The sequence below is a fragment of the Cynocephalus volans genome, chromosome 4 (assembly GCF_027409185.1).
Source record: "Cynocephalus volans isolate mCynVol1 chromosome 4, mCynVol1.pri, whole genome shotgun sequence".
Lineage (NCBI taxonomy): Eukaryota > Metazoa > Chordata > Mammalia > Dermoptera > Cynocephalidae > Cynocephalus > Cynocephalus volans.
The window spans coordinates 16,332,483-16,359,267 of NC_084463.1; the positions used below are offsets into that span (position 1 = coordinate 16,332,483).

A 26,785-nucleotide genomic window follows, 5' to 3' on the forward strand; every position below is an offset into this window, starting at 1 on the left:
ATGGGTTGACAAAATGTGAGAGCGCTGAGGGCTGTGTCCAGATCGGTAGCCTGACCTATCAAGATCTCACACACCTCACGGGGGGTCCACGCTGGACGAGAACCTCAGCTCCACTCTCCGACCTAGGGAAGAATAAAGGTGGAGTGCGAAGCGAGGTCTGATTTTGCAGAAGCTTTTTAGAAACTCGCTGTGTCACAGAAACGAAAAGACCAAACGAAACCCCTAAAACTCCTAGCCTGATTATTTCATCCACGTGGCACAAGAACAAGCCAAAAAAGGGGGGGGCGGGGGAGAGGGAGGGGGAAAAGAGTCACCCGTCCCGCCCGTGCTGGGAGGAAGGGATTTGCCCAGAGAGCCAACTCCAGACACAGCCCGGGCCCGCCGCTGACGGGGCGCGGCAGGGAGGCGGGGAGGGAGACCGAGAAAGCCCTTTCCCACAAAGACGCCGAGGGGCCGCCGCTGGAGTGCGGGGAGCCGCCGCGGGCCCTTTAAGAGCGGAGAGGTGCGCGGTCTCTTTAAGGCAGGTCCTGGTGGTTTCTGTTTTCTGAAGGAAGTGACGGGGGGTGGGATTGAATGAAAAGTGCAAAACAGAGTCTCGGAGCGCCGGAGTCGGGGGCCGCCGGAGCCGCGGCGCGGGCTGGGGAGGCGGGCCGGGGAGAGCCGTCTGCGACTCGGAGCCACGCGGAGAGCGCGGCTGAGCGCTGCCCACGTGCGCCCGCGCCACGTCGCGGGCCACCCCGCGGCTGAGCGGCTCCCGGGCCCTTCCGAACTGCCACCCCCAAACTTGGGGCAAAGTTTGCCAGCGCCTCTCCCCGCCCCCACGCGGCGCGCCGGGCCGCGGAGGACGGCGGCGGACCCCGGGGATGCGCCCGCCGGGCCGCCGCGGGGTCCCCACGGCTCGCCCCGCGCTGCTGCTGCTGCTGCCGCCGCTGCTCGTGCCGCTGCTGGGGGCGCCCCGCGGCGTGGGCGCGGGGCCGGGCGCGCCGTCCGAGCTGCGGGTCCGCGTGCGGCTGCCCGACGGCCAGGTGACCGAGGAGAGTCTGCAGGCGGACAGCGACGCCGACAGCATCAGCCTCGAGCTGCGCAAGCCCGACGGCACCCTCGTCTCCTTCACCGCCGACTTCAAGAAGGTGAGGCAGCCTCGCTCGCCCGGGTGGCACTTTGGAGCCTGCGACCCCCGGGTTCTCAGTCGCACTCAAGCCTGAAGACGGGAAGGCTGGGGCCAGGAGGGTACGCAACTTACCCAAGGCTGGGCTCTTGTCTACACCTTTTTGCCCCACTCCGCAGCGCTCAGACCCAGCCCCTTCCTTCTCCCCAACGAGCTCTTTTGCTGCCCCCTCCGACTTCCTCCTTGAGCCTCTTTGCTCTGGGTACCCGAGACCCTTCTCATTCCCCTACCAGCTCCTGTCCCCGCTTCCTCCTCTCTTCGTCCCAGAGCCCTGCAAGTGCTGACCCTCCCTCAAGAGTTCATGTCAATAACCCCGACTCCCTTCTTGGAGTAATTTCCCTTGTGCTCTAAAAAGAAAAAGCCTGGTCTGGTATCAGAGGTCTTGGCTTCTCACCATGTTGCTGTGTGATCTAGAGCAAGTCTCTTTCCTTCTGTGGGCTGTTTGTCTGCACAGGGCAGTGGGGTGGCTCCGAGGCCTCCCAGCCCTGGCATCGTGGAGTCCCAGACTCACCTCTGTTTCACTTTCCTGAGCAGAGCTGACTGTCCCTGTTGGCTCCCAAACCAAGGAGAAGCTCTCTCTCCTGTTTGGTCAGGAAGGCTGGGATACGTGCAGCAGGAGAACGTGGGCAGAGACCCCAAGTGAGGTCCCCTGCCTCTGGGAGAGGTGGCACCCTTTACCTTGCCTGGCGAGGGAGCTGGCCAGCCCCCACATTTTGGCCGAGATTGGGGGTAGGGGGTCAGACACCAGCCTCTGCTCAGTGTATGTGTATGTTGCCGAGGGAACCAGAAGGTAGGCCTGGCCCCCAAGGGGATGGGGAGAGTATAGGTGCTGGGGGGTTATCAGGAAATGGGCCTGGAAGGGCGGTGAGTAACAGTGACCCAGCAGGGCAGCAGGAAACCTGAAGGAAAAGAAGGTGAGTGAGTTTTAGGTATTCAAAGGGAGTCCTCCTGATCTATCCCAGCCCCCTCTCCTGCTGAAAAGAAGCCCTGCGAGGCTCTGTCTGGGCAGCTGGGGAAGCCCAGGGCCCCTGGGACCATGCGACAATCGCCTGAGCTGCCTCCCTCTCCTCTCCCTTAGAGACTGGGAAATTGAGAGGAGAGGGGGCAGTTTGGGGAGTCAGCTGGGGACCAAGAGAGATTGCCATAGATAGCAGGGGTCGGGGAAGATCCAGTAGACAGTGCGGTAGGGGGTGAGGCTTGACTGCTGATCTGTCTCAGGCCCACAGAGTTGTCACTGACATAGAACTTGGGTGGACCAGTGTGGGGGGTAGGGGGGTGATTAGAGGTCACAGATGGGAAGACTTTGTGGCCCTTCTTCACTCAGCAGTCCTCAGCTAGGTTCTCAGATGCAGGCATGGAGCAGATGAGTTCCAGAACACTCCTGCCTCCCCACCTAAACTTCGGGGGAATTTTGTCAAGTGTGTTCTGTTCCTGGAAAGTCCAAATTAGTGTTTGGATCCTTTAGGAATCAGGGATCTGGTCTTCCATCCAAGCCTTTTGTCCTTGAAAGTTAGCTTCAGGCCAGGCTGTGAGTCTCCCACCCTCTTGCCCACTAGCCATCATCCTGTGGCCTCATTGGAACCCTGGAGAGAGACTTCCAACGGCCAAGGCTGAGGTTGTGGCCAGGACAGTGAAAGACGCAGTGGGTAGGGCTGGGCTTTTGTAGCCTGTAGCTACAGCTGGAAGTTTTTTATTGCTCTGCCCTGAAGGGAGAGGAGAGGGGGAGCCCAGGTGGCTGTGATTTTGACTGCAGTGGTGGTGATGGCTGGTGGTAGGGGGGGGCTTGGAGATGGGGTGAGGGGATGGTGGGCGTCTGACTGCCCAGGTAAAGAATGATTGCAAGCACCTCATTGTAATCCCCATGGTGGTTCACACCTCCACCCAGGTTTCCGAAATCTGCTTTTCAGGTTAGCCTCTGACCCAGGAGCTGGCATTTCACACCCACCCATAGCATCTCCAATTTCATCAGCAAGGGAGGGAATTGGGAGTGGAAGGTGCAGAAAGGGAACCAGCTCCTCAAGGTCCCCTCCAACTACAGTTTTCTCAGTTGGCCTGGGGCGGGGTGGAGGTGGGGATTGCTGGGCATGGGGAGGGATAGCCTTTACCCCCACCCCGGGCCACTGTCTACATGGCTAAAGCAGCTTCTGTACTTGAATCTTTCTGGGTGGGTCACCTCTCTTGTTGCCCACTCAGTTCTCAAGGCCTCGTGTCTCCTAGTCTTTGGCAGATTTCCACAAGAAAGTTCTGTTTAGAAGTAATGATTTTTCCTCTAAGACAAAGGCTTAGAGGTTGTGTTTTTTGTGTTTCATGTACCAAACCCATTTGGAGTACTTTGGGAAGAGTCCCTAATGTGCTTAGGAAGGTGGTGATTGCCATTTGATCACCTTTGGGAGAGACTGAGACAACTGGTTTTCCACTTATTAGGTGGGTAAGCTATTTGATCTCTCCAAGCCTTCATTTCTTCATCTGTAAAATGGGGATAATAATAGTACATTTCCCATGGTTATTGGGAGAACTAAAGAGTCATGCATATAGAATATTCACTGTGTACTATGTTAAGTACTTAGGACTAGACGCCATTGGCTTTGATCATTGTGGCTCACATAGCATTTCAAGCAAGGATCCCTGTTAAGCTTGGGCTCAAAAAGGTTGAATGATGGACCCCAGGTCACACAGAAAAGCCAGCGCTGAGCCTGGAGGAGACTTGACTCCCTCATTGTAACCTTCTCCTTGAAGCTCCAAAATTGTAGGCCAACTCCTCAGAACAGGATCAGCATCCTTGCCCTGACAGTCTACCAGTTCAGTGAACCCCCTGTGCTGGATGAATACAGCCTCTGTCTGGCTGATCCCATCCCCTCCCACCCTCCCTGTTCACTTCTGCCCCAGGCAGGGCTCTAACACCATCTAACCCTGGACCTGAAGCCAGCGAAGCAGGCACAGTCATCAACCCTGTAGGACACATAGCCCGGGGCCCAGACGAGGCTTACAGTAAGTAGCTTGGAGCTATCAAGTGGTCAGCATGCATTTACTGCCAGCTCCGCCCAAAGACTGTGTCCATCAGACTGGCTGAGCTGCAGCTCTAAAAGAATGCCATAGCTCAGTGGCTCCCAAGCTCTGCTGCACATTAGAGTCACCCAGGGGGGCTTTGAAAATCCCGCTGCTGGTCTACACTCCATTCCAATTCAGTCAGAATGTCTGAAGGTGGGGGGAGGCAGCAGCACTTTTTGAAGAACGCCCCAGGTGATTCCAGTGTGTGGCAAAGTTCGGGAACCACTGGCATAGCTACTCCAGGGAAGAGGAGGGAACCTGGAGGAGGAACTAGTTAGAATGTTAAATGAAGGTAAGGCCCAAACTCAGTCATGTATTTGAAACCTGTCATTTATCCACAGTAACCCTAAGGTGTTTTAAACAGTGTATTTACTTTAAGCCTAATTCAACATGCTTTCAGTACAAGAAGTCTAATTCATAATGCACATTCAATAGGCAATACTTTCCTTTATAATCCAAATCCTCTATATGTAATTAGACCTGTATGTACATAATCACCGGGCATATCCAATAACAGGCAAGTCACCATCCCCAGTCTCTCACCTCTTGATTCCCCCTCCCCCAAGCTGGTGTCCTTATCCAAGTGTTCTTTCTCCTCTGTCCCCCAGTCTGAGTGTCCAAAAGCAGGGGAGGGGATGAGTCATGTTCCAGGCAGCCTGGTTTGGTATTGACCGGATGAGGAGGGTGGGGCTGGAAGATATGAAGAAAGTCATGTGTGACTGCATCGGGGTTGTGGGAACATCGGGAGAGGGAGGAAGGGGATATAGCCTCCAAAAGTGTGGCAGGAGAGGGTCATGAGGGCCTATGGGCTAGAGTCTTGGAAGGAACAGCCAAGATAAGGGGAGCCATATGGCATATGGGTCAGCTCAGAGTCACTCTGAAGGATGAAGGACCCAGAGAGATTAGAAAGTTGAGCCCGCTTGGGGCACCAATGGGTGAGTGGGAGCCAGCCAGAGGAAGGAACAGTCCAGAGAGTGCCAGAGTTCCCACCCTGGGGGATCCTGGCCTGGGGAGTAGGGGACAACACAGGAAGCCTTTGAGATGGTCAGTGAAGATGTGAAATGTGCAAATGGCTGTGTTGCTGCCTGAAGCCATTTATTCCAAGGGACAGGAGAGGATTTTAGGGCTCAGTCTCCCCCTACCCTGTGTTATCTCAGGTTGGGCCATGAGGACCACCACCTGGGGACAATTGAGTGGCAGTGAGAAGACGGTGAGAGTAGGTAGAGCGGTGAGAGTAGGTAGAGCGGAGTCCTTTCCCAGCCTCCCAGAGTACAAAGAGGTGGTGGTGGATAAACTCAGGACAGACTCCTGTTCCACAGAAAGGCAGACAGAGGGTACAGCCTTGAGATGAGGGTTGCATTGAGCAGTCACTCAGATCACACATCTGGCCTCATGGATCCTCACTGCCACATCGTGAGATAGATATGGCCTCCATTTTGCAGATGTGCAAACTTTGACATGATCAAGCAGCTAATGATCTGGGATTAGGACCCAGTAACTCTTCCACTGGTATCCCAACTGCCCGTGCTACCCTGACACTGTGAGTGGGCTCCTTCCAGAAGGCTGAGGAACCCAGGGGAACAGGATGGGGCGGGGAAGAAGGAGGCTGAAAAAAACCTGTGCAGAGGAACAACTCTATAGAGAGACAGACCCTCCTCTCTACAGACTTGGGCTGGGCTCCTTCCCCCTAAGCTCATAACTCCTTTTCTCCTTGGCAGTGCCCGAGACTCTTCCCTTCCCTTCCCTGCATGGCCTTTGGAGGGAGTGGGGTGGGATGAATTTAAAAAATATCTCACACGGGCCGGCCCGTGGCTCACTCGGGAGAGTGCGGTGCTGATAACACCAAGGCCCCGGGTTCGGATCCCATATAGGGATGGCCGGTTAGCTCACTGGCTGAGCGTGGTGCTGACAACACCAAGCCAAGGGTGAAGATCCCCTTACCGGTCATCTTTAAAAAAAAAAAAAAAAATCTCACAGGTACTACCAAGCACTCACCGTATACATTTTTCTGCCATTTGCCAGCTGTGTGACTTAACAAGTCACTTAAACTCTGAGCCCCGGTCTCCTTGCCTGTGTGACAGGCACAAGAGTGTGATGCTCGAGGCTCTTCATGAGAAGGTACTAAGAAGGCCTTGGCAAAGCAGAGGCTGGCGCAGACGTGTGAGAAGTGAAATACCAGTGCCGGGCAGGCCCCAGTAGGTCCCTCCGCCCAGCTCTCCTTCCTCACACTGTTAAGCATGTCTTTCCAGCTGCTTTTTTCTGCTCCAGGGACCAAAGCATCATTAGGAGCTTCTGTCCTTCGGCTGGCGAGTGTTTAAGCGGCTGCCAACTGGGGATTCAGATAAAGGGCAGGGAGCAAGGGAGGCATCAGGGCTGGGAATCGGGGAGAGGGAAGCGTGGAGCCCCACGGAGGAGCCCTGAGTCAGCGGAACGGTGGGGTGCAGTGGATCCACATAAAGCCTCACATTGTTCCCTGGGGCAGTCAGGACAGTGGTGACCTTTGGAATTTGGCTGACAGAGCATTAGGTCTCTGGGAGAGGGCTGGGGGCAGGGGGCATTGCTCCTTGCTGGTGGCTGCACTAATGCCTCATAACAAGAAGCCTCTGTCCAGGGCCCAGCCCTTTGGGTGTACCAGCATCTCATAAAGGGAGCAGTCTGAGTCCCTGGGCACCAGACTGGGAATATGCTTGACCTGGCTTTGGGTTGAATCCACCCACCCTATTCCTGCCTGTGCAGCCGAGGTGCTCCTGGGTCTGCCATGGGGCAGCCAGCATGGGCCCAGGAAGGCACCGATTCCTGGCTGGCTCTCCAGGCCGACTCTGCCATCTGCCCCTCCCCCGCCCATTGAAGCTGGCCCCTTCTCTAGCCATAAGGCAGCCCCAGCCAGGAGCAGAGGAATAAATATTTAGATTGGCTCAGCCCAGGCCCCAGCATCACACGCTCTGGTGTTATGGGAAGGAGACCAAGATGGCAGAGGAAACTCCCAGGAGAGAGCACCAGCTGTCCAAGAGGAAGGGGGCTGGGGATCATGGGTGGGGGGCAAGCTGCTTCATGTGGGTCCTGGAGCAATGGCCTGAGGCCTGTGCTGGAGCCACCATTGTACAGCGGTGGGCTGGGAGGTACAGGCACAGAAGATAGTAGTACCTTTGCTGCCCAGCCCGCTTAGTTTCTGTTCCCCTGTAGTGGAAGGTAGGGTGGGCAGTGGGTCCAGTATTGGAGATCCTCTCAACCCCTGTGCCAGAAGGCTTTCTGGATGAAGGGCTGAGGAAGGCAGCCAGGAGCAGTGGGCATGAAGGGCCAGAGAGGCCCCTGGGAGTTTGGGTAGGCCGGAGTTGAGGTGGTGACATGCAGTGTTGGGGGACAGTGTGGCAGGGGCATGTTGTAGACAGGCTGTGTGTGAGCTGGAGCAGGAGGTGCTGGGCAAGAGGCTTGGGGGATTCAGGGCAGGTGGAGGACGTGGGAGTCTGAGGAAGTGTGCGAGATGTGAGGCAAGGGTGTGGGAGAGGCCGTCTCTGAGAGAGAGGGCTGTGAGGGAGCAGATGCCTGTGGGGGAGATGGGAGCCACAGTGTGGGAACCATGGTGTGGGACTGTGGAGCCCCGATGTGGGAAAGAGTGGCTGTGTTAAAAGCAGCAAGTCTGGGGCCGAGACCCGTGGCGCACTCGGGAGAGTGCAGTGCTGGGAGCGCGACGACGCTCCCGCCTCGGTTCGGATCCTATATAGGAATGGCCGGTGCACTCACTGGCTGAGTGCCGGTCATGAAAAAGACAAAAAAAAAAAAAGCAGCAAGTCTGTGAAAGGTCACTGCCGTGTGGCCTGTGCGTGGGGAAGCAGGTGGCAGTCTGCATGTGTGTCAGTTAGGATTAGACTCGGCTGTGAGGAACATCAGACCCTGAGCAACAGCAGCTGAAGCAAAACAGTCCCCTCTTTCCAGTCGAGGGCTGGAGTGAGAACCCCACCATCCCAGGGGTCCAGGGCCTCAGTGAGAAGCTTGGCCTGGGCCTGGCTCAGGACGGCTGCTGTCACAGGTGCTTCTCCCAGGACAGCTCTCTACCGTCTCTTAGCAGGTTCACCTGGAGCCCCAGTGCCACTGAGCCAAAGCAGCCTTCTCTCTGGGAGGTATGGTGGGTCTCAGAAGACAGCAAGCATGGCAGGGAGTGGGCACAGAGAGGAATGTCAGGAGAGCATGAAGGTCACTAGACTGAAGGTCAGGAGGTCTGGGCTTCTGGTCCTGGCTCTGCCGCTGTGTGATTTGTGAAGGTTCCTTCCCCTGCTGGAACCTCACTGGGCCGTGAACTAGATGATCCTCTAAACCTTTGAGAAGCCAGAGGAGCAGCTGTAGGACTGCCAGCCTGCAGGAGCCTGGCTACAAGCAAGGCCAAGAAGAGTGAGCATCTTTTTGTTGGAGGCCCTAGAGCATTCATTCATTCACCCAGCTACTAAGTGTTGAGCTCCAGCTGTGTGCCAGACCCTGGGGCTACTGCATACATAAGCTAGAGCCGCTGCCCTTGAGCCAGGGGCAGATCAGGAGGGCCTGGACAGAACATGCTGAGGGAGGACAGGGGCCCTCTGCCTGGGCATTTAGATCTGGTGCATACTCGCCTGGCCACAACGTCAAGTTGAGTCCAGTTCAGTTCTCATCCCCAGATCCGTTCATGTCACCCTCAGGCTAAAAACCCACTGATGGGGCCGACCCCGTGGCGCACTCGGAGCGCAGCAGCGCTCCCGCCGCGGGTTCGGATCCTGTATAGGGATGGCCGGTGCGCTCACTGGGCCGGACCGGTCACAAAAACGACTAAAAATAAAAAAAATAAAAAGCCACTGATGACTTGCAGTGATCCACAAGATTAAGCTCAGGTTCCTTAGTCTGGGGCCTCAGACCACGTGTCCAGCCTCTTCTTCAACCACTTACTGCCCTCCCTACATCTGTCCCCAACCCACCCATCCCTGGAGCAGTCCCATCACCCTTGTCAGAACCTTTCCATGCTCTAGTTTGTTCAGTGGGATTCATGCTGAGCGACAGGGGTTGGGATTGGCCCTGCCAGAGAGCAGCACTGGGAGGATGGGACAGGGCATCCCAGCTGAGGATTCGGCTCATGGAAAGGAGCAATGGATGACACAGCATCACTCATCCTGGGAACTGCAAGCTCTTCAGTTCGGTGCACAGAGAATGCAAGAGTCTCTGTGGCCAGGGACCTGGGGCAGCCACTTGAGGTATGCTTTATCTTGAGGACAAAGGGAGCCTTTGAAGAGAATTAGAATCAGATGACAGTAGCATGGAGGGATGATTGGGTGGGGGCATGAGGAGACCCTTATGCCTCCTTGTTTTCTGTAAATACTTCTGTCTTTGCTGGAAAGCCCTCTATCCTTTAACTGTCAAGGACCACTGAAATGCCTCTCACTCTACCTCTATCCCCATCTTTAAGGGGACAGCTAGCTCTCCCTCATCCATCCCTTCCCCTATAGCATTTAGCAAAAACTTCAACCCAGCCTTATCGTGGTACACTGACTTTGGTTGTTGGAGATCAGCCTCTCTTTGAAGACAGAGGCTTTGCTCTTGGCCACTCCCATGCCCAGCCTGGTGCAGGCCTTGCCTCAGTTAATGCTAATCAATGCTCTCCCACTGATCTGATTACCTACCTGCAAGCCCCGGAGGATCCTTATTGCCTGGGATCTGTCTGGGTCTCAGATGCACCTGTAGGAGAAAAATCTTTACTCCTGCCTCTTCGTGTCTGGAGTAGATTACGGTTTGTACCAAGACAAGTACAGAGACAGGAATTGTAGAAACAAGAGAGAAACTGAAAGAGTTCAGCCCACTGTGTTCTGAGACCTTTCACTCATCTATTTCCTGCAACAATCCCTTGAAGTAGAAGCTATTGTTTTACTCCTTTTGCAGATGTGGAAACTAAGGTAGAGAGAGGTTAAGTAAATTCCCAGAAGGTTGTGTGGCTAGTAGCTGATGAGGTAGTACTGGTTCCAGAGCCTTTGTTCTTAACTGCTGTGTTCTCCTGGAGCCTACCTACCCCTTACTTCCAACTATAGACAAGGACTTTAGCAGACACCATCTCGATGGTACCCCTGCCACACCCTCTGCATGGCCCACGTTCTGGGCCTGCTTGCTGTTCACTTTATTTCTTCCTGGTTGGTCGGAGGCTCCTGGTGCTCATGAGAGAAGGAGCCTTATATGGGCTGAGCCCGTGGCGCACTCGGTAGCGTGCTGCGCTAGCAGCGCAGCGACGCTCCCGCCGCCGCGGGTTCAGATCCTATATAAGGATGAGCGGTGCACTCCCTGGCTGAGCGCCGGTCACGGGAAAAAAAAAAAAAAAAAAAAAGAGAAGGAGCCTTATAGAAACCTCCCATCTTGGGAGTCCTAGCCTGAGTCTTGAGCTTGAGGAGCCTGACTCCAGCTTCTGCCATGGACTCTTCCCCAGCTATGCCATTTGCCGTGGGCTTTAGCTATACTGTAGGATGATCCAGCTGAATCATCCCAGGGGACTCCTGGGTGAGGAGGAAGGCTGGGAGCCAGGTTTCTGTCTGGCCTGTGCTTAGCATCTGGCCAGCTGTTCCCTGAAGCAGGGGGGTTTCTGCACTCTGCTCTTCCCTCTGTGTTGGAGGAAAAGGGGACCCTGGAACCTTGCTAGTGAGTCTGAGGTTTAGGGAGTAGAAGGTGGGAAAGACACTGATCAGGATGATGGAGCCCTGTTACCAAATAGATCCAGAAACTGGGGCTGCCAGTGGGTCAGCAAGTGGAATGTGGTTTTCCAGAGAAATAGGACTGAAAAGACTAGAGAATTCAGGGTTTAAAGAGGTGCAGGGCAGCCAGGTGATTGGGAAGGTATTCCTGCCTCATTGTCCCCTCTTATTTGTATCATGCTGTTTGTTAGTCACATGGACCCAGAGCAGGAGCTGCCACATTCCCCAGCAGGTGTATGGAGGATTTACAGGCTGCCGCCAGACAGGAACGAATGGAAGAGGGAACCAGGTTCTAATACTGCCTCTGCCAACCTCGAGCTATGTGGCAAGGGCAGACCACACTACTTCTCTGGGCCTCAGCTTCAGTTTTTTTAGCTGAACACCAAGGAAATTGGACTGGTCGGTCTAGGAGGCAATTGTGCATTCTGGCTTTGGAGTCAGACTGCTTGCCTTTAAATCTCTATGTTTCCCCTTAGTCCCATGACCTTGAGCAAGTTACCTGAACCAAATTCAGTAATAATCATAGTTCCTGCCTCCTGTTGTAAGGCTTTTAATTAGGATGATACATCCTTTTTGACCCATGGTAACCATGATTAGTGAATTCCATATATAAACTTCAATAAATCTTTGTCCTGCACAAATAGAAGATACAGAGGAAATCTATCGCAATGAGAAATTTTCATTCCCTCTCTGCACCCCCAGTCATGTTCCCATTTTGGTAGCATTTTGTTATTGCCGTTGACAATATTATTTAATATAGAAACAGGAAAAAGGCTCAAACATTTCTTTCACCCTCTAATCTGGCCTAAAAGTTCAAATACTTCTCCTGCTAATGGTGGGCAGGTCATGTCACCGTGCACTGAGACCCCTCGGCAGCCCTCAGGCCACAGGGTGTTGCATGTGCCTGTGGTATCAGAGAAGATGTTGTGAATATCCATATAGTGTTCTTTTTAAAGGATCAGAAGGAGGTAGATTTTGGATCCTGCCTGGGGGATCCTGCCAGGGACATCTGCCCGACCCAAGCTCTAGCAGGGGAAGTCTGGTATCGAGTCTCGCCTGGCAGGAATTTTGCCTGGAGTAGAATATGCCACAAGTGGACCAGCCGCCAGTCTCCCCTCAGCCGACCTGAGTGAATGGAAGATCAGGTGGCCCAGGCTGGTGGAACAAGGAGATTCCAGCATCTTGATCCAAGAAGGGATTTCCTGTTAAGAGGAAGCAGAGATTAACCGAGCTCTGATTTTCCTTCCTCACAAGTCCCTGAGATCATAAGGAACCTAATGGATCCTTTCTTACCAGCTGGGCCTCGGTTTTCCTTTCTGGAGTATCTCCCCATATACTCCCATGCCTCATTGTTCCAGAGATCATTTATAGTAAAAGGAAGAGAAACTTCCTTGTAGAGTTAAAGGACTGCAGAAATATGTGGGGATTTATGAGATGAGAGATGACAGGCACTCATTTGTGTCTGATCATTTGCAGCATTTGCTGATCACCTGCAATGGTAGCAGACATCACAACTAGCACTTGCTGAGCACTTAGTCTGTGCAGGCATTCATTCTTCCCTTAGTAGTCCTTACCCCCCCCCCCCAATCAAGTAAATGTGTTATCCCCATTGTATAGATGAGGCTTAGAGAAGTGGAGGGAAAAGCCTGGGCACCAGCTAATCCATTGCAGCTTTGGGGTGGAACTGTGGGCCCCTCACTGCCTGTACCCTGAATCCAAGGGGGACACCCAGACCATGTTCTCAAAGCACCTAGACTGAGGCAGCCCACGGCTCACCTTTCCCTCTCCACTTTCTCTTTCCCACATGGGTGGCATTGCCAGCAGGCCTTACTAATTGTATTACTCTAGAAGGTACACAGTAAGCGCCAGAGGAACGGGGGCATTCTTAGTGGGGGAGGCTGGGCACACACGTTGAAAGATGACAGATCTAGACCACTTCTGACCGGGCCCTGCCAGCAGCTCACTGAGAGCAGAGTTAGCCAATGCTCAGAGATGGGTGAAAATGGGGTGGGGGGGACATTTGGTGTGGTGGGGGTGTGTTGAGCAGTGTGAATGGGTGGAGCATGGAGTTTCAGCTGCCCAGTTGCAAAGGGGGCCCCATCCTGCCCTATGTCCTTTTTCCCTCTGCCCCCCTCTGTACACCCCCATTCACGCAGTGAGTCAGCAACAGGAAGGAGCCCTTGGTCTGCTGGCAATGCCATTAGTAAGCCCGTTGGGGAAAGGGGAGGTGGAGAGGGAAAGGTGAGCCATCAGCAGCCTCAAGCAGAAGGCTGCCAGCTGCTCAGCTTCCCTGAGCCCCACCCTGTCCCCCTACCCCCATTGATCAGAGGTGGGTGGCAGGAGCTGGGCTGATCAGAGAAGCACTAGGGGCATTTTGAGGACTCTCCCCAAACCTACAGAATAAGAATGTCAGAGAGAGAAACTCTGGAATCTGTACTTGTAAAAAGTGTAGCCCCTCCCCTGTGGTGCCCTGGTCAGGTGGTTGTAGCGTTCTGACCCACCCTGATCAAGGCGACATTGGGGGCTCCACAGGGGAAAGCATCAGCTATGAATAAATCAGGTGCCAAAAAGAGGTGCTGTTTTCTTCAAGGTGAAGCTTTATACTTTTAAAGGGTCCTCTTTTGAAAAACTCTCTAGTGGTTCACTTTGTCAGTTTTCCAAGAGGCTTTGGAACATTTGAGATGTGTTCTTTTAAGTCACGGGTTTAAATGGAAAAGATAAAAATTCCTAGACCAGCAGGAGGGAGGTGTCTATTGCAAACAACATCCAGGCGTGTCCTCTCCAGGGCCCAAGCTGAGCACCAGGTGGGCTGGTGGGGAGGCCTGCTCCCACCCGCTGGCCTGCCATCCTCCTGTCCTTCCCCTCAGGATGTGAAGATCTTCAGAGCCCTGATCCTGGGGGAGCTGGAAAAGGGACAGAGTCAGTTCCAGGCCCTCTGCTTTGTCACTCGGCTCCACCACAATGAGATCATCCCCAGCGAGGCTATGGCCAAGCTTCGGCAGGTGAGTGCCTACCCAGGGCCTGCCCTAGCCCAGCTCCTGACCCAGAGCCCCCAGCCCTGCATCCAGCCTGGCCCCAAACTGGTCCCCAGTCCAACCTCAGCCTCCCACCCAGCTTCCCATCCTCATTCCGTTTCTGGCCCCATCGCCCTGACCCACCTTACCCCTCATCCCTGTCACCCCACTCACTCTAGAGTCCTGAACTCCCTGATTTTGCCCCGGGCCATAGCTCCAGATCTCTAGTCTGTGCTGAATTCCCAACTCCCAGATTACTCCAATCCCCTGGTCCCAGCTCCTCCCCATGTACGATGGAGTTTAGGAGCTTGGGCTCTGAAATCAGATCGGGCATCACATCTCCATCACTCATTAGTCAGGTGACATTGGACAAGTTACCTTGCCTTCAAAGCCTCAGTTTTCTTATTGGATTATAGAGAGAATTCAATGACATAATGCATGTAAAGTGTTCAGCATAGTGTTCAAAACCTTTAAACTTGCTAACCTGCTAAGTCCCTCCCTGGACGCTGGGCCTCTCCCCACCCTCCCTGAGCTCCCCAACCTATTCAGTGGCCTGCCTAGGGCCTTCCTCCCTTCTCCTCTCTCCTCCCTTTCCCCATTGCCTGCTCTTCCCAGAGTGACTCATTTCCCTGGATGTTGGAAAGTACATTTACCCTGGGACAGCTTGCCTGGCCCACCCACCTCCACTTCTCAGCAACACCTTGGAATTCTCTATCAGGCCCCAGAGGTCAGCCCCATGGCCAGCAAATAACTTGAGAACAGTCCATTATTCTGGATAGAAGCTGAGGCCTGACTCCACTCTGGGCCTCAGTTTCTCTGCCAGTTGGAGGGGATGGGGCTGGATGCTCCTTGAGTGCCACCCTGCAGGTGGCCCCAGAGTTATGAAGGCAGCCAGCCTGGGCTTGTCTCGCCCTCCGGGATCAGGGGAAGAATGGTCAGGGAATCTTCTGAGGCCAGGTAGGAGTGGCTTCTCTCCTGCACACAGAAAAACCCACGGGCAGTGCGGCAGGCTGAGGAGGAGCGTGGCCTGGAGCAGCTGCACATGGATATCGCGGTCAACTTCAGCCAGGGGGGCCTGCTGAGCCCCCACCTCCACAACGTGTGTGCCGAGGCCGCAGAAGCCATCTACACCCGCCAGGAGGATGTCCGATTCTGGCTGGAGCAAGGTCAGCCAGGTGCTGGGTGCTGCCCACTGCTGGGCACAGGGAAGCCGGGGGAGGAGACAGCCCCAGAGCGGTGGAAGAGGGAAAGGGACAGAACCGAGTGGCTGTTCCATCTGTTCATTTATTGAGCACCTACAGAGATGGGAGTCAGAGATGTAGTCATCCAGTTTCTGTCCCTCAGGCACTTCCTTGGCAAGCGGGTGAGGGGGGTAGATCTGTAAAGAGTTAAATATGATAGAGGGCACTGATGAGCTATGGGCATTCAGGGGAGGGACCTCTAAACCAGGCTGTGTTTGGTCAGGGAAGGCTTCCTGGAGGAAGTGGTGCCTGTGTAGCTGTTCAGTGAGGAGTCAGTCAGATGAAAGGACCCATCCCAGGTGGAGACATACAAATTCTGCTAGTCCTTATGCAGCGAGATTCCCAGACACTTCTGCTTGTTCCTGCCTTCAGCTAGGATGCAGTGATGGGACCTTCTGTCATGGGAGGGGACACAGGCACCCATTTCCCCTGCCCGTCTCTGCTTCCACCTCTCAGAGATGAGCTTCACACCTTCCCTGGGGCCAGCATTTCCCCCTCTTGGAGAACTCCCAACGCTGCGTGGTCACTGTCTTTCTGACCTACGTGACTTCAACACTGGCCCATCTCCAGATACCTTTCCCAAGAAAGGTCCTCTATGTAGAGGGGACAGGGAGATGTCACCATCCCAATTCCAGGCCCCTCATCCTTCCACTTAGCCAGCTGAGCACTAGAGAAATGCCTGCCCCTCCCAGGGCGGGGTTGGATTTAGAAATGCCCAGCAGAACTATGGGCATGCCATGCACACACACACCCTCCCCAGTACAAGTGTGATACTAGCATCCCTTGGAAGCTGGTTCCTCCCATGACCTCTGAGCCAAGCCAGGGCCAGGTCACTGCTGTCTTCCCCAGCACCCCTCATGCACACTCTCCCGCCTGCCCCGAGCCCTGGCCACCATGACCTCCTCTGCTTTCCCTTCCCTGCCTGGCCTTACTCAAATACCACCTCCTTTAAGAAGCCTTCCTTGATTTCCTGTTCAGTCTCCCCATGCCTCTATTTCAGCACACTCCAGTGGAAGGATATTTTAAAGCATTGGGTGGTAGCAAGGCTGAGTGGAGACCTTGAAGTCAGAGCTGAGTTCCAGTCCTGACTCCACTCTTACTGTGTGACCTTGACCAGATTGTTAAACATCTCTGGGCTGTTTTCTCATCAATAAAACAGGGATGGCAATACTTAGCCCATGGAGTGGTGGAAAGAGGTGCTGTATGTAGAGTCCCTAGCACACAACTGGGACTCAGTGGATGAGGGGAGTTGTTACTTAATCTCTTCCTCCCACTAGCCTAGCCAGGAGCCTGGTGCCCAGGTCTGTCTTACCGCTGCATCCCCCTGGTGGCCTCGGGGATGGGGGTGACTATAAATGCCTATTGGATGACTGAAGAGGCCAGCAGGGAACAGCCCCTGCCCTGGCTAGGGGAGCCCCCCCCTTCTCCCTTCCTCCCTGATTCTTGCCTCTCTTCCCAGGTGTGGACAGCTCTGTGTTCGAGGCTCTGCCCAAGGCCTCAGAGCCGGCGGAGCTGCCTCGCTGCCGGCAGGTGGGGGACCGCGGGAAGCCCTGTGTCTGCCGCTACGGCCTGAGCCTGGCCTGGTACCCCTGCATGCTCAAGTACTGCCACAGCCGCGACCGGCCTGCACCCTACAAGTGCGGCATCCGTAGCTGCCAGAAGAGCTACAGCTTCGACTTCTACGTGCCCCAGAGGCAGCTGTGTCTCTGGGATGAGGACCCCTAGCCAGGCTGGGGTGAGGGGTGGATCTAGGGGTGCTGCTCTGGCCCCACTGCTCCTCCCCCAGCCACTAGAGGGGGTGGCCACCCCCACCTGAGGCCTTATTTCCCTTCCCTTCCCACCAGCCTCGCCCTGGAGCCTCTGGTCCCCCTGCCATGACTGTGAAAGGGGTGTGGCCCAGCGGGGGCCACCCATGAAGGCAGCCCCCACTCCCACCCCATGCCTTCCTTGGGGTCAGAGAGGGAGAAAAGGGTTTTCCAGACTTGCACCCCTCTCCTCCCTCTCCCCTGGAGTATTCATTTGCAAGCAACCAAAATGTGATGGCCTATGATTCTTCTATTGAACTCTGTAAAGGATTAGATCCTAAAAGGAATCCATGCCTGTCCCACCTCCCGCACACAACTCCGCTCCTCCCACACATCCGGAGGGAGCTGGCCCTCTGCACCACCCACTTCCCCAACACTGAGGGCATCAGTACCTTCAAAGAAGGGGCTGTGGGGACCGTGCCAGAGCCCCTGGACCTACTATGACAGCACATTCTTCTCATTCCTGGCCCTGAGGCCGCATGCGGGGCAGGTGGAGACCTCCCACCACCAACACAGACCATGTGTGCCTTTCCCCAACCTGGACTTTGCCTAGAGCAGGTGCCAGCTCTTTCCCCCTCTAAACAGAAGTATTTTTGTAAGGGTCTGGGGTGGTTTGGGGGGGAGCATGAAGTATGAGGAAAACTTGAATTCCAGATTTTTAATGCAAAGTATTTATCATTTGTACCAGAAATAAAAGTTTAAGTTTTTACTTGACTGACAACTCTAGACCTGGAGTTCTGAGGGAAGCTTTGGCCAATGCTGCCATCTGGTGTCAGAATGTCCTCATACCCTGTTAGTGACTAGTCTTAACTTCTAAAGCAGTTTGTACGGAGGGAGGAGACGCAGGGGGTGTGTTACCAGGGAAAGATGAGATAAAATTTCTGCACTCAAGAAAATGAGGCAGACATAGATGCGACCATAGTAAGCCACTCAGTAATAGCCAGCACGAAGGCAAGAAATAACATTGAGATTCTGGAACAAGACTCCCAGCATTCAAACCTAGGCCCTGCTACTTAATTGCTGTGCAATCTTAGGTCAAGTTACTTTAACTCTCTGTGCCTTAGCTCTCTGAGGTATAAAGTGAGCTTAATTATAAGACTTAAGTTAATTCAGGTATGTCAAGTGCCTGGCACATAGTGTATACTGTGTTAGCCTTTATTATTAATATTGTTACTGTTAGTGAAAAGAATAGACATTCCCTCACATATAAACCTGAGACAACTAAACCAGATAGCTGGAAGGCTCTTCCATTCCAAAGTGCCTTTCAGTATAAGGAGGCTGTAAAAGGAAGTGCTGGGCAGGGTACCGGAGGGTTCAAGAAGGAGCAGTGTGCAGGGGGGGAAGGCTTCTTGCAAGAGACAGGGTGTGTTTCAGTTGTGGAAAAGTCTCCTGGGTCCCAGAGGGGACCCAGCTCCTACGGGGGAGGAGATAGGGAGGGTGAGATCCTTCCTCGAAGGCCTGGGAGGGGGAAGGGGTTTGTAGGGCAGTCCTCTTTCCTCTGCTCCCCAGCACCCCCAGAACAGGCTGGAGGGTTGTAGTGGGAGCCAGGCTTGCTTGAACAGGGTCAAGTTGAGGGTCAGAGGGGAGATAGCCTTTTCAGGTTGTCATGTCTTCTCTCTGAACCTGTTTTCTAGGACCAGCTTCAGCCTTGCTCCCCTCTTCTCAGGCCTTTTTCTGCTTCCCCTCCTACCCAATCTGGGTCCTCAGTCCTGAGCTCCAACCTCTGCTCTAGGGGAAGGGATACTTGGAGAATGCACCTCCCACCCTATGTTTATGACTTTATTGCTGGGGTGGAGTCCCCAAACGCATATACCTTCCATACTGACTTCCAAATAACCAAAAATGCTTTTTTAAAAAGTAATGTTTTCAAGACTTGGAGTGTTTTTCTGACCTTCCTTGACTAGCACCTCCTAGCCTGCCTGTTCCCTATAGTGAGAGGGCTCTGGACGCCATCACTACAGACATCACTGCCTTGGACCCCTTCCTGGCCATAGGAGATGGGGAGGAGAATTAAGATTCCCTGAGAGTTTGGGGCTGACCTTACACTCAGCAAAGTAGGTGCCTCTCAGGGGCTGCATTCCCGGGGCTGAGTCCACGATTCCAACCTACCCTTGGAAATTTAACTGTGACAGTCACTTCTCTACTGAGATTCTCAAGTTTTAGTGTGCATCAGAATCACTCTGGAGCTTGTTAAAATAGATGTAGGTGGCTGGCTATTTGAGAAACACTGAGATAAGCCTTTACTATCCTCAGGAGGCCTTTGTGACCATGTGAAAATACCTGGGAGAGGTAATATAATCAGTCCTCATTTCTCTGTGGCACATTAGAATTTGCAAAGTGACTTCATATAAATTAGCCCATAGGCTCCCCGTTGCAATTCTATAACATTTTATGGATGTGGCTCACCTATAAAATTGTGTGACTTGCCCAAATGAGTTTATCCGATTGGCCAGCTAGAACCTCCGCGAGCACAGCTCACTTGTAGGAGGGGGACACAGGTTTGGGTGGGATGAGGAGAAGTAGGAAGTGTGGAGCCCTGGTTGAGCCAGTTCCTGTAGTGGTCATCACTGCCTTCATGGGCAGAGAGTGTCCAAAGCTTCCCTGGAACCAGGGCTGGCAGGAACAGGCTCCTGATTGGTCCCCTTTGCCGAGATAAGCAAGGCACCCTCAAGGAAGACAAGAAACCCAGACCTCCCTGGTGCCTCTGTCCAGAGAGGTTAGAGGGGTGCCAGGCAGCCCCTGGCAGCATCCCCCAGCCTGGGCTGGGCCTTGCTGTGGACTTCCTGTGGATTTTCTTCAGGCTTCTCTTCCTACAGTCTTATTAGCCAAGGGAGGCCTTAGGTGGGGGGACTGTGGGGCCCTACAGTTGGGAGACCTCTGCCCAAGGGTCTTCATGGGACCTGGGTATGGTGGGTGGAGTAGACAAGAAGTCTGGCAAAAAGGGGGACAAGTGCCACTCTCAAGACTGAAGCTTGAGACCAAAGAGCTGGGCACCAGAGCCTAGCCAAATTGACACAAAATAAACCATTACACCTGCCATCACTTGGTATTATCATAAGATGTTTGCTGTTTGACCGGTGAGAAACTATAGCATTGCAGGGTTTATTCACTATTGGCTGTGGCCAGGTGACAGCTGAGCTGGTTGTTCCCCTTCACCCTCCTCTGCCCTGGTGTGTGCCCCAGGAGGCCAACCTCTGGATGGCACCACCTGGGACCCTTCAGCCTCTGTCTTCATCCAATGAGAAGTGCCCATAGATCAGAGGGCAGGACAAGAGAGCAGTCACAGCACGTACTCTCTGCTCCTCCCTGCTTCATTCCTCCCAAGTTCCAGGGCTCCTTTGGCTCCCGTACCACTATCTCCTCCTCTTGCATCTTCAGCCTGAGCTTCTCAGTGTTGCTCCTCTCTGTGTGCTGGTTCCCTAAAGCCTGCTGGCACCTCTGTCAACAAGCACCGCCTTTGTTAAAGGCACTGAGTTGAGTTGATTCTGTTTTCCTGCAGAGATCCTGACTGACAGCAACAGTGGTTCCAGCTGGGGAGCTAGCAGCATGGACAGTGGAAGGAAAGAGGGCAAAAGAGAGGTGAACTTCACAGGCTCACTTGGTAGGCACTCCCTGCAAACTTTCTCTGTCGAGAAGGTCCAGACCTCGGCGGACTTCCTGTCAAGCAAGGAAGAGACAATGGGTCACAAGCGCCCTCAGGACCCAATTCCAGCAGAGCCAGACTGTGGACTCCATTGAGCCCAATGATGTCCACATCCCCCGGGGTGCCATCTCGCTGCCTCGGCCTTGACTCTTGCTGCATGTCATGCTTTGAAAAGGTCCTGATGCCTAAGCAAGGAGAGTCAGGATGAAGTGACATTCTACCCCCAAATCCCTCCTCTCCTACATCGCAAAGAGCAAAAGCCTTGAGATGGGACCACCACACCCCTCCCTGACCTGCATCCACACGCAACTTTCCAGATTCCCTCCTGTAATTCTCCTCTCACCCCCTCTCCCTTCCTCTGGGGCCAGCCTCTCTGGGAGAAATGAGCCCTTGTCTTCCTCTTCCACCTCTCTTTCCTGCCTCTTTCCCATCAGTCCTGACAATATTCAAATCTTTCCCATCTTAAGAACAAAATAAAAAACACCCCAAACCCAAGTCACTCTCTACCTCTGGCTTACTTTTCCCTGCTCCTCCATAGACAAACGTTTTTCCAGCTTCCTCCTCCCCAGCAATTCCCACCCTCAGAATCACTACTCAAGGCTATTCTGCAATCCGCTGTGATGTGTGTCACAAGTCATCTGTTACTGAAACTGACGAGCTATTTCCACCTAAGTCAGGGTGGAGTCAAGGTCCTCCCTGTATGAACATCACCACCCTCACTCATGCTTTTCCACCTCTTGTCCTCAGTCCCTGCCTGTGTGCTTGGGGCTCCCCGAATGTTCCATGCACCCTCCTGGCATATGCTGTTGGTCCCCTTTGCCTGTTTCATTCCCACCTCCTCCCTCTTAGCTGGGAATCTCAGCTTAGAAGTCTCTTCCTCCCTATGCTTTTCCTAATGTTCACCCTGGATTCATATAAAGTGTGTCCCACAGCAGGTCCCTATAGCACCCTGTACTTTCCTGTTAGAGCACATGCCACCAGATGAGGAACTTTCCTGTACACTGGTCCACAAGCATCAGTGGGTTACAAGCTTCCCAAGGGTTGGGACGGTGTCCTTTACATTCCCAGTTCCTAGTTCAATGTGTCGCTCCAGTGGGGTGTGAGGTACAGCTCTGAACCGATGAATGGATGGATGGCCACTGATCTCCCACATGTGTGAGTATAGGGTCGGCATGCAGCTCAGCGGCTCCAGACATTTTAACTGGCAAAGCTGTCCAGCAACAGGACAGACAGCCCAGCTCTGTCTCTGCGTCGTCTGAGCCAAAGCAAGCTGGCTGACTCCAACTGGGGTTCCGTGGTGAGGTCCAGCCTCTGATGGGGAGCAGGAACTGGAAGACCCAACAGAGTTTGAAACTAAAATTCAACATCTCCAGCTTGCCTGGAACTGGGGTCCTCGCCTGTGTTCCCCCAGCCATGGACGGACACTCCTGTGAGGAGGCCTCTCTAGAGTCCTGCAGGTAGAGGTGCAAAAGTCAGGATCACACGTCCCCATCACCACTAGAGGGCACACTGGGCCTAGACTTGCCCTGGGAGTGCGAGTGGACCAGGAGGGTTACCTGGTCTGAGGTGGGCTGGGAGAGCAAGGAAAGGGCTGGCTGAAGCAGGGATCTGTTGAAAGTGCAATTAGAGCGGTCCAGCCCAGGCCCAATGCTTGCCTAAAGGTCCAAAAAGTTGATTGGAAGACAGAGTTGTTTTTATGCTGTTTTAAAATTAAATACAATTATCATGATCTATTATTCTGAACTTCAAATACAAAATGGGCAATGAATTTGTGGGTACTCCCCACCGCCCCCCATAGATCCAGGCTGGGTACTGGTGGGAGAAGGACGTCCCTGGGCAGGGGTTGGTAGGGCTGGTGGTGAGAGGGATTCTGTTTTAGGGATATAAAGGCAGGGAATACCTCTGCATCCTGACTCCCATGTCCTCGCCCACCCACTCCCCAGACACTGTTGCTTTATCCTGGTTCCCAGGACACTTCTCATTTTGTCACCCTGACACTAACCCCCTCCACCCGTGATTTACAGCACATCTTGTGGCAATGGTGCCACCAGATTTTCTCTGAGGTGTGATTAAAAACAGGCCTAGAAGTCTTTCCTGGCCTCTACCTTCTTTCCATCTGCTTTCCTGGGGAAGCCTGAGCTTAGATCCATTCCCTCTGATAGCCTCAAGGCAAGGAACTGACCGACACCCTGCACCCCCACACTCTGGGCCCCATTGCCCATCTGGCAGACAGAAGGAGCTAGAAGGAACTTGTTGCTTGGTGGCCTTCCAGGAGGCCTCGATCTCCGCCCTTCTCCCAGCCCTGACAACTCAATCCAGCTGACATGACAGGAAATGGGAATGAGCTGCAGGGCCTCCAGCCAAGGAGGCCACTCTCTTCTGCTGAGGTGGGAAAAGGGCTTTCCTCCCATATCACCCTCTCCAGGGCTATAGACCATTTCCAGCCAATGTGTCTAGAAGGGGAGGCTTGACTCCTAGAGCCTTCTGTCCCTGAAGCAAAAGAAGTTGATCATATACTCAAGAAATGGAGCCTGGGGAGCTAATGACTCCCCAGGGACGCAGCCAAGGGGGTTGGATGTCACTCCAGAAGGACAAGAGGACCTGGGGAGGAGTCAGAATTGATCACAGTTTCAGAACCACAGCATCCTGGAGTAAGGCTTTGGCTATTCTCTGAAAAGTCCTCCAGCTGTTGGCAGAGGGTGGGGTAAGGGAGGGAGAGAGGAATAATTTGCGTTTTATTTGCATCTCATTTGCATATGGCTCTTTTGATGTCCAAAAGGCACTGAAATTTCCTGTCCTTGCTTTTTTTCCCTTTCTCTCCTCTTTTCCTTCTAACCTCCAGGCAGGCCCCTATTTCTCTCTTGTGCACAGCTTTTCCTCTCCCAAACTAAACAGAGACATGGACTATTAGGCAGGGGTTGGCACCTTCTCCACTACTTGTCTCTAGCCCGGAACTCAAAAAGCTACTTTCATGGAGACTATATGTGCTGGGAAGCAGGGGTCTTTCACACTCCCATTCCAGTTCATCTAGCTGAAGTGATCATCCAACAAGTCAGAGAGGAAAGGAATAGATTGTCCACCCCTCCCCTTTGCCCCAATACACATGTGCCACATGCCCACCCCAGCCTTTATGAAAGAGAAGCAGGGAAAAGCAGAAGGGTGACCTGAGGCAAGTCCCTCCCCCTGTGGGGCTCAGATTCCTCATACGAGGGGGTCACAATGACATCTAGATTCCTTCCACCTCAAGTTATGTGTCTACAGAGAGAAGGGGAGGCTCAGGCTCAGAACTGGAGAGCAGAATGAAAACACTGGCTTTGGGGTCAGGCAGACCTGGGTCTAAATCCCAACTCTGCCATCTACTAGCCGTGTTAACCTCCCTGAACCTCAGTTTCCTCATCTATAAAATGGGGCTAATGATTGTACCTTCCCTCTAAAGTTGTGCTGATTAAATAGGATGCTGTGTGTTCAGCATGTGGCACAGTTCTCGGCACTTAGGAAGCACTCAATCAATATTTGTTGAATGCATGAGTAAGTGAATTAATATGAAGTGACATCTGTCACTCTCTCCCCACCCTACCACCTCCCACCCTCCCATCCTCCCACCTTCCCATCCTAGGTTTGGAACCCAAAGCTGTGCTTCCAACTGTGAACCTCCAAAGTCCTATCTCTGCCTCAGTGTCCCCCTCCCTAAAAACTCCATTTCCCCACCCCCCAACCCCCACTAGAATCCGAGACTGCTGGTGCTGGAAAGACCTTGGAAATCATCAGATACAAGCTTCTCTGGCTTCTGGAAAACTAAAGCCCAGAGAAGACATGTGACTTTGCACATAGAAAAGAGCAACAGGTCCCAGATACGGTGGTCAGAGAATCAGACTCTCGGTGCACATGGCCATGCAAATGATATGCAAATAGAGATATGGAAATCATAAACATACAGGGGTATATAAACTCTGTGCAGGCATTTTTCTAGGATGGCAGGTGAGTGCAACTGTAGATAAGAAATGGACCTCAAGGAAGGGGCCCAACCTGAAGTGGGGGAGAGGAGGCAAGGAAGGGACAGAGGCTGAGAGTGTCCTGAAGGGGACCCCTGGTGTCACTGGGCCTCCAAGAAGCCTTTGCTGATCTCTTCCCTCTCACACACCCCCCCCCCCCACCACCACGGGAAGCAAGAAGGTCCCCTTCCTTCTTGGCGGAGGAGAGGTCAATGTGACTGGGGGAGGGTGAAGAAGCACTTAAGCACTTCCTATTCCTCCAGGGCCACTGTGGCACCATTGAACACTTCCTGATACCTGCCTGCTATGTGCTCAGCACTGTTCTAGGTGCTGGAGGGGGGATGGAGGGAAGGGGCGGTGGAGTAGAATGAAGCAGCCAATCAGTTAACAACCAGGAGGTAGGTTAAGAGAACATTGAAGTGTCATAGTAATTTAGTAAAAGATCAGATCACTTCCAACTTCAGAAAGAAGGGGGATTTGAATTGTGCTTAGAGGGAGTAGAACGCAGTGCTTTAGAACAGGAGCCCTGATACTTACTGGCTATGTAACACAGCAAGTTCAACTCTCTAAGCCTCATTTTCCCCATCTGTAAAGTGGAAATAATAATAGTACAATTTATGGGTTGTTATGAGGACTAAATGAGATCTAAAAGCACTAAAAATGCCTTTGACGTTTTGGTCAGCACAATGCTTGGCACATAGCGAAAGCTCAGTAAATGCTGGGTATTCTAATAGGAACCATCAAGGGTGGATGGTGGGGTGGACACAGCAGGTGGAAAGAACATCGTAAGGAAGGCATAGAGGTGAAAAAGCCCAGGCCCTGTTCTGTGAGCAGGAATTAGTTCTTGGGACTTAGGTGAAGGTAGGTTGATAGGGAGTCCTGTCGGGAGAGGAAGGTGAGGTTCTGCCCTCCTGTCTGCACGTGGCTTTCTGGGCTTCCATGGATGTGGTCCCTTGGCCTTGGAATCACTTGCTGGGACCAGAAGAGAGGAGGAGAAGGGGATGCACGGGGGCTCAGACGATGAGTCTACTATGATGGGTGCTGCAAAGAGCACTGGAGTGGGAGTCCAGAGACCTGATTCCAGCTAGGCTGTCACTAGGGAATTGTGTGCTTTTGAACAAGACACTTCCCAGCTGTCACTACAACCTCTGACACTGCTAAGCAACTTTCACATCTATCCTCTCATAAAGCCTCACAGCAACCTGGGGGCAGGGGGCGGGGACAGCAAGGGGCAGTTGTCTTTCGCTGGAAAATGTGATAATAAGCCGGGCCCCATCTAGATCCTGAAATGTTGAGGAGATGCCATGGGGGCTATGCGAGTTGGCCACCTGCATAGATGCCACTTAAGCTTAGCACCTGCCGCGTTTTACGGATGAGAAAAATGAGCTTAGGGAGGTGAAGAACCTTGGCCCTGCCACGCAGCTGGTAAGCGTGAGAGGTAGGATTCCAAAACCAGATTCTTTGCAGCACACCCCGGTGCACGGCTCCTCCGAACACTCCAGGTTCCTTGCAGCGCTTGCACTTCGGGAGTCTGTCCAGACGGAAGCTCGGGCCGCCGGGGGTTCCTCAAAAGGGCGACCTGGACCAGGAGTCTGGGCAGCTGCGGGTGTCGTGGGAGGGGCCGTCAGGCGGGGCTGCCGCGGACAGGTGTTCCGCAGGGTCGGGACTCGCCCCGGCAGCACCCCCGGCCCACTCCCCGGGCCCCCGGCTCCCCGTATGCAAATCGCTGCTTTGCATGGGCCCGGGGCCAGGCGCGGGGGCCCTGCCAGGGGGCGTGGCCGGCGGCCCCCGCCCCGCGCCTTGCCGCGTGCTCACCTGGGGAGTGTGGCAATCCCGGCCGCGCCGAGTGCTGCCCCGGCCGGAGCAGCGGAGCGCGCGACGGCGGCGGCGACGGCTCCGGCAGCGGCTCCCGTGGCGGCGGCGGCGGCGGCCGGGGGCGGGAGGAAGGAGACCCTGGCTTTCCCGGGGGCCCGGCTGGGGCAGACGCGAGGGGCCTGGGGAGGTGCTGGCTTTGGCCCTGCCTGGGGCAGGATGGTGAATCTGGAGCCCATGCACACAGGTGAGGGGCAGAGGGAGTGAGCTCTGACAGGTGTCGCTGTGCGCGGGAAGGGACGAAGGAGAGGGACACCGTCCTGGGACGTGGGGGGCTTATTTCCCAGCGGCCAGGAGAGGGCGGTGTGGA

General features: G+C 54.0%; 2 protein-coding genes across 2 annotated transcripts in view; both read left to right on the plus strand.

Moving 5' to 3' along the window:
• Nucleotides 1-863: 863 nt before the first annotated feature.
• OAF (out at first homolog) lies at nucleotides 864-17,682 on the plus strand. Its single transcript, XM_063095462.1, has 4 exons — nucleotides 864-1,130; nucleotides 13,776-13,910; nucleotides 14,908-15,088; nucleotides 16,623-17,682. The coding sequence occupies exons 1-4, from the start codon at nucleotides 864-866 to the stop codon at nucleotides 16,886-16,888; spliced, it is 849 nt and encodes a 282-aa protein (XP_062951532.1). The 3' UTR covers nucleotides 16,889-17,682.
• An 8,952-nt stretch (nucleotides 17,683-26,634) lies between these two features.
• The window catches only part of POU2F3 (POU class 2 homeobox 3), a 76,196-nt gene continuing 76,045 nt past the window's right edge, over nucleotides 26,635-26,785 (plus strand). The window contains exon 1 of the mRNA XM_063094351.1: nucleotides 26,635-26,662. Within this exon, the coding sequence (XP_062950421.1) occupies nucleotides 26,635-26,662 (28 nt within the window). The remainder of the gene's footprint in view (nucleotides 26,663-26,785) is intronic.

Excerpts from the sequence above, each read along its gene's own strand:
- OAF (XM_063095462.1), top strand. The coding sequence starts at position 864 with ATGCGCCCGCCGGGCCGCCGCGGGGTCCCCACGGCTCGCCCCGCGCTG. Across the intron at positions 13,911-14,907 it reads CTATGGCCAAGCTTCGGCAG|AAAAACCCACGGGCAGTGCG; the intron begins GTGAGTGCCTAC and ends TCCTGCACACAG. Across the intron at positions 15,089-16,622 it reads CCGATTCTGGCTGGAGCAAG|GTGTGGACAGCTCTGTGTTC; the intron begins GTCAGCCAGGTG and ends CTCTCTTCCCAG.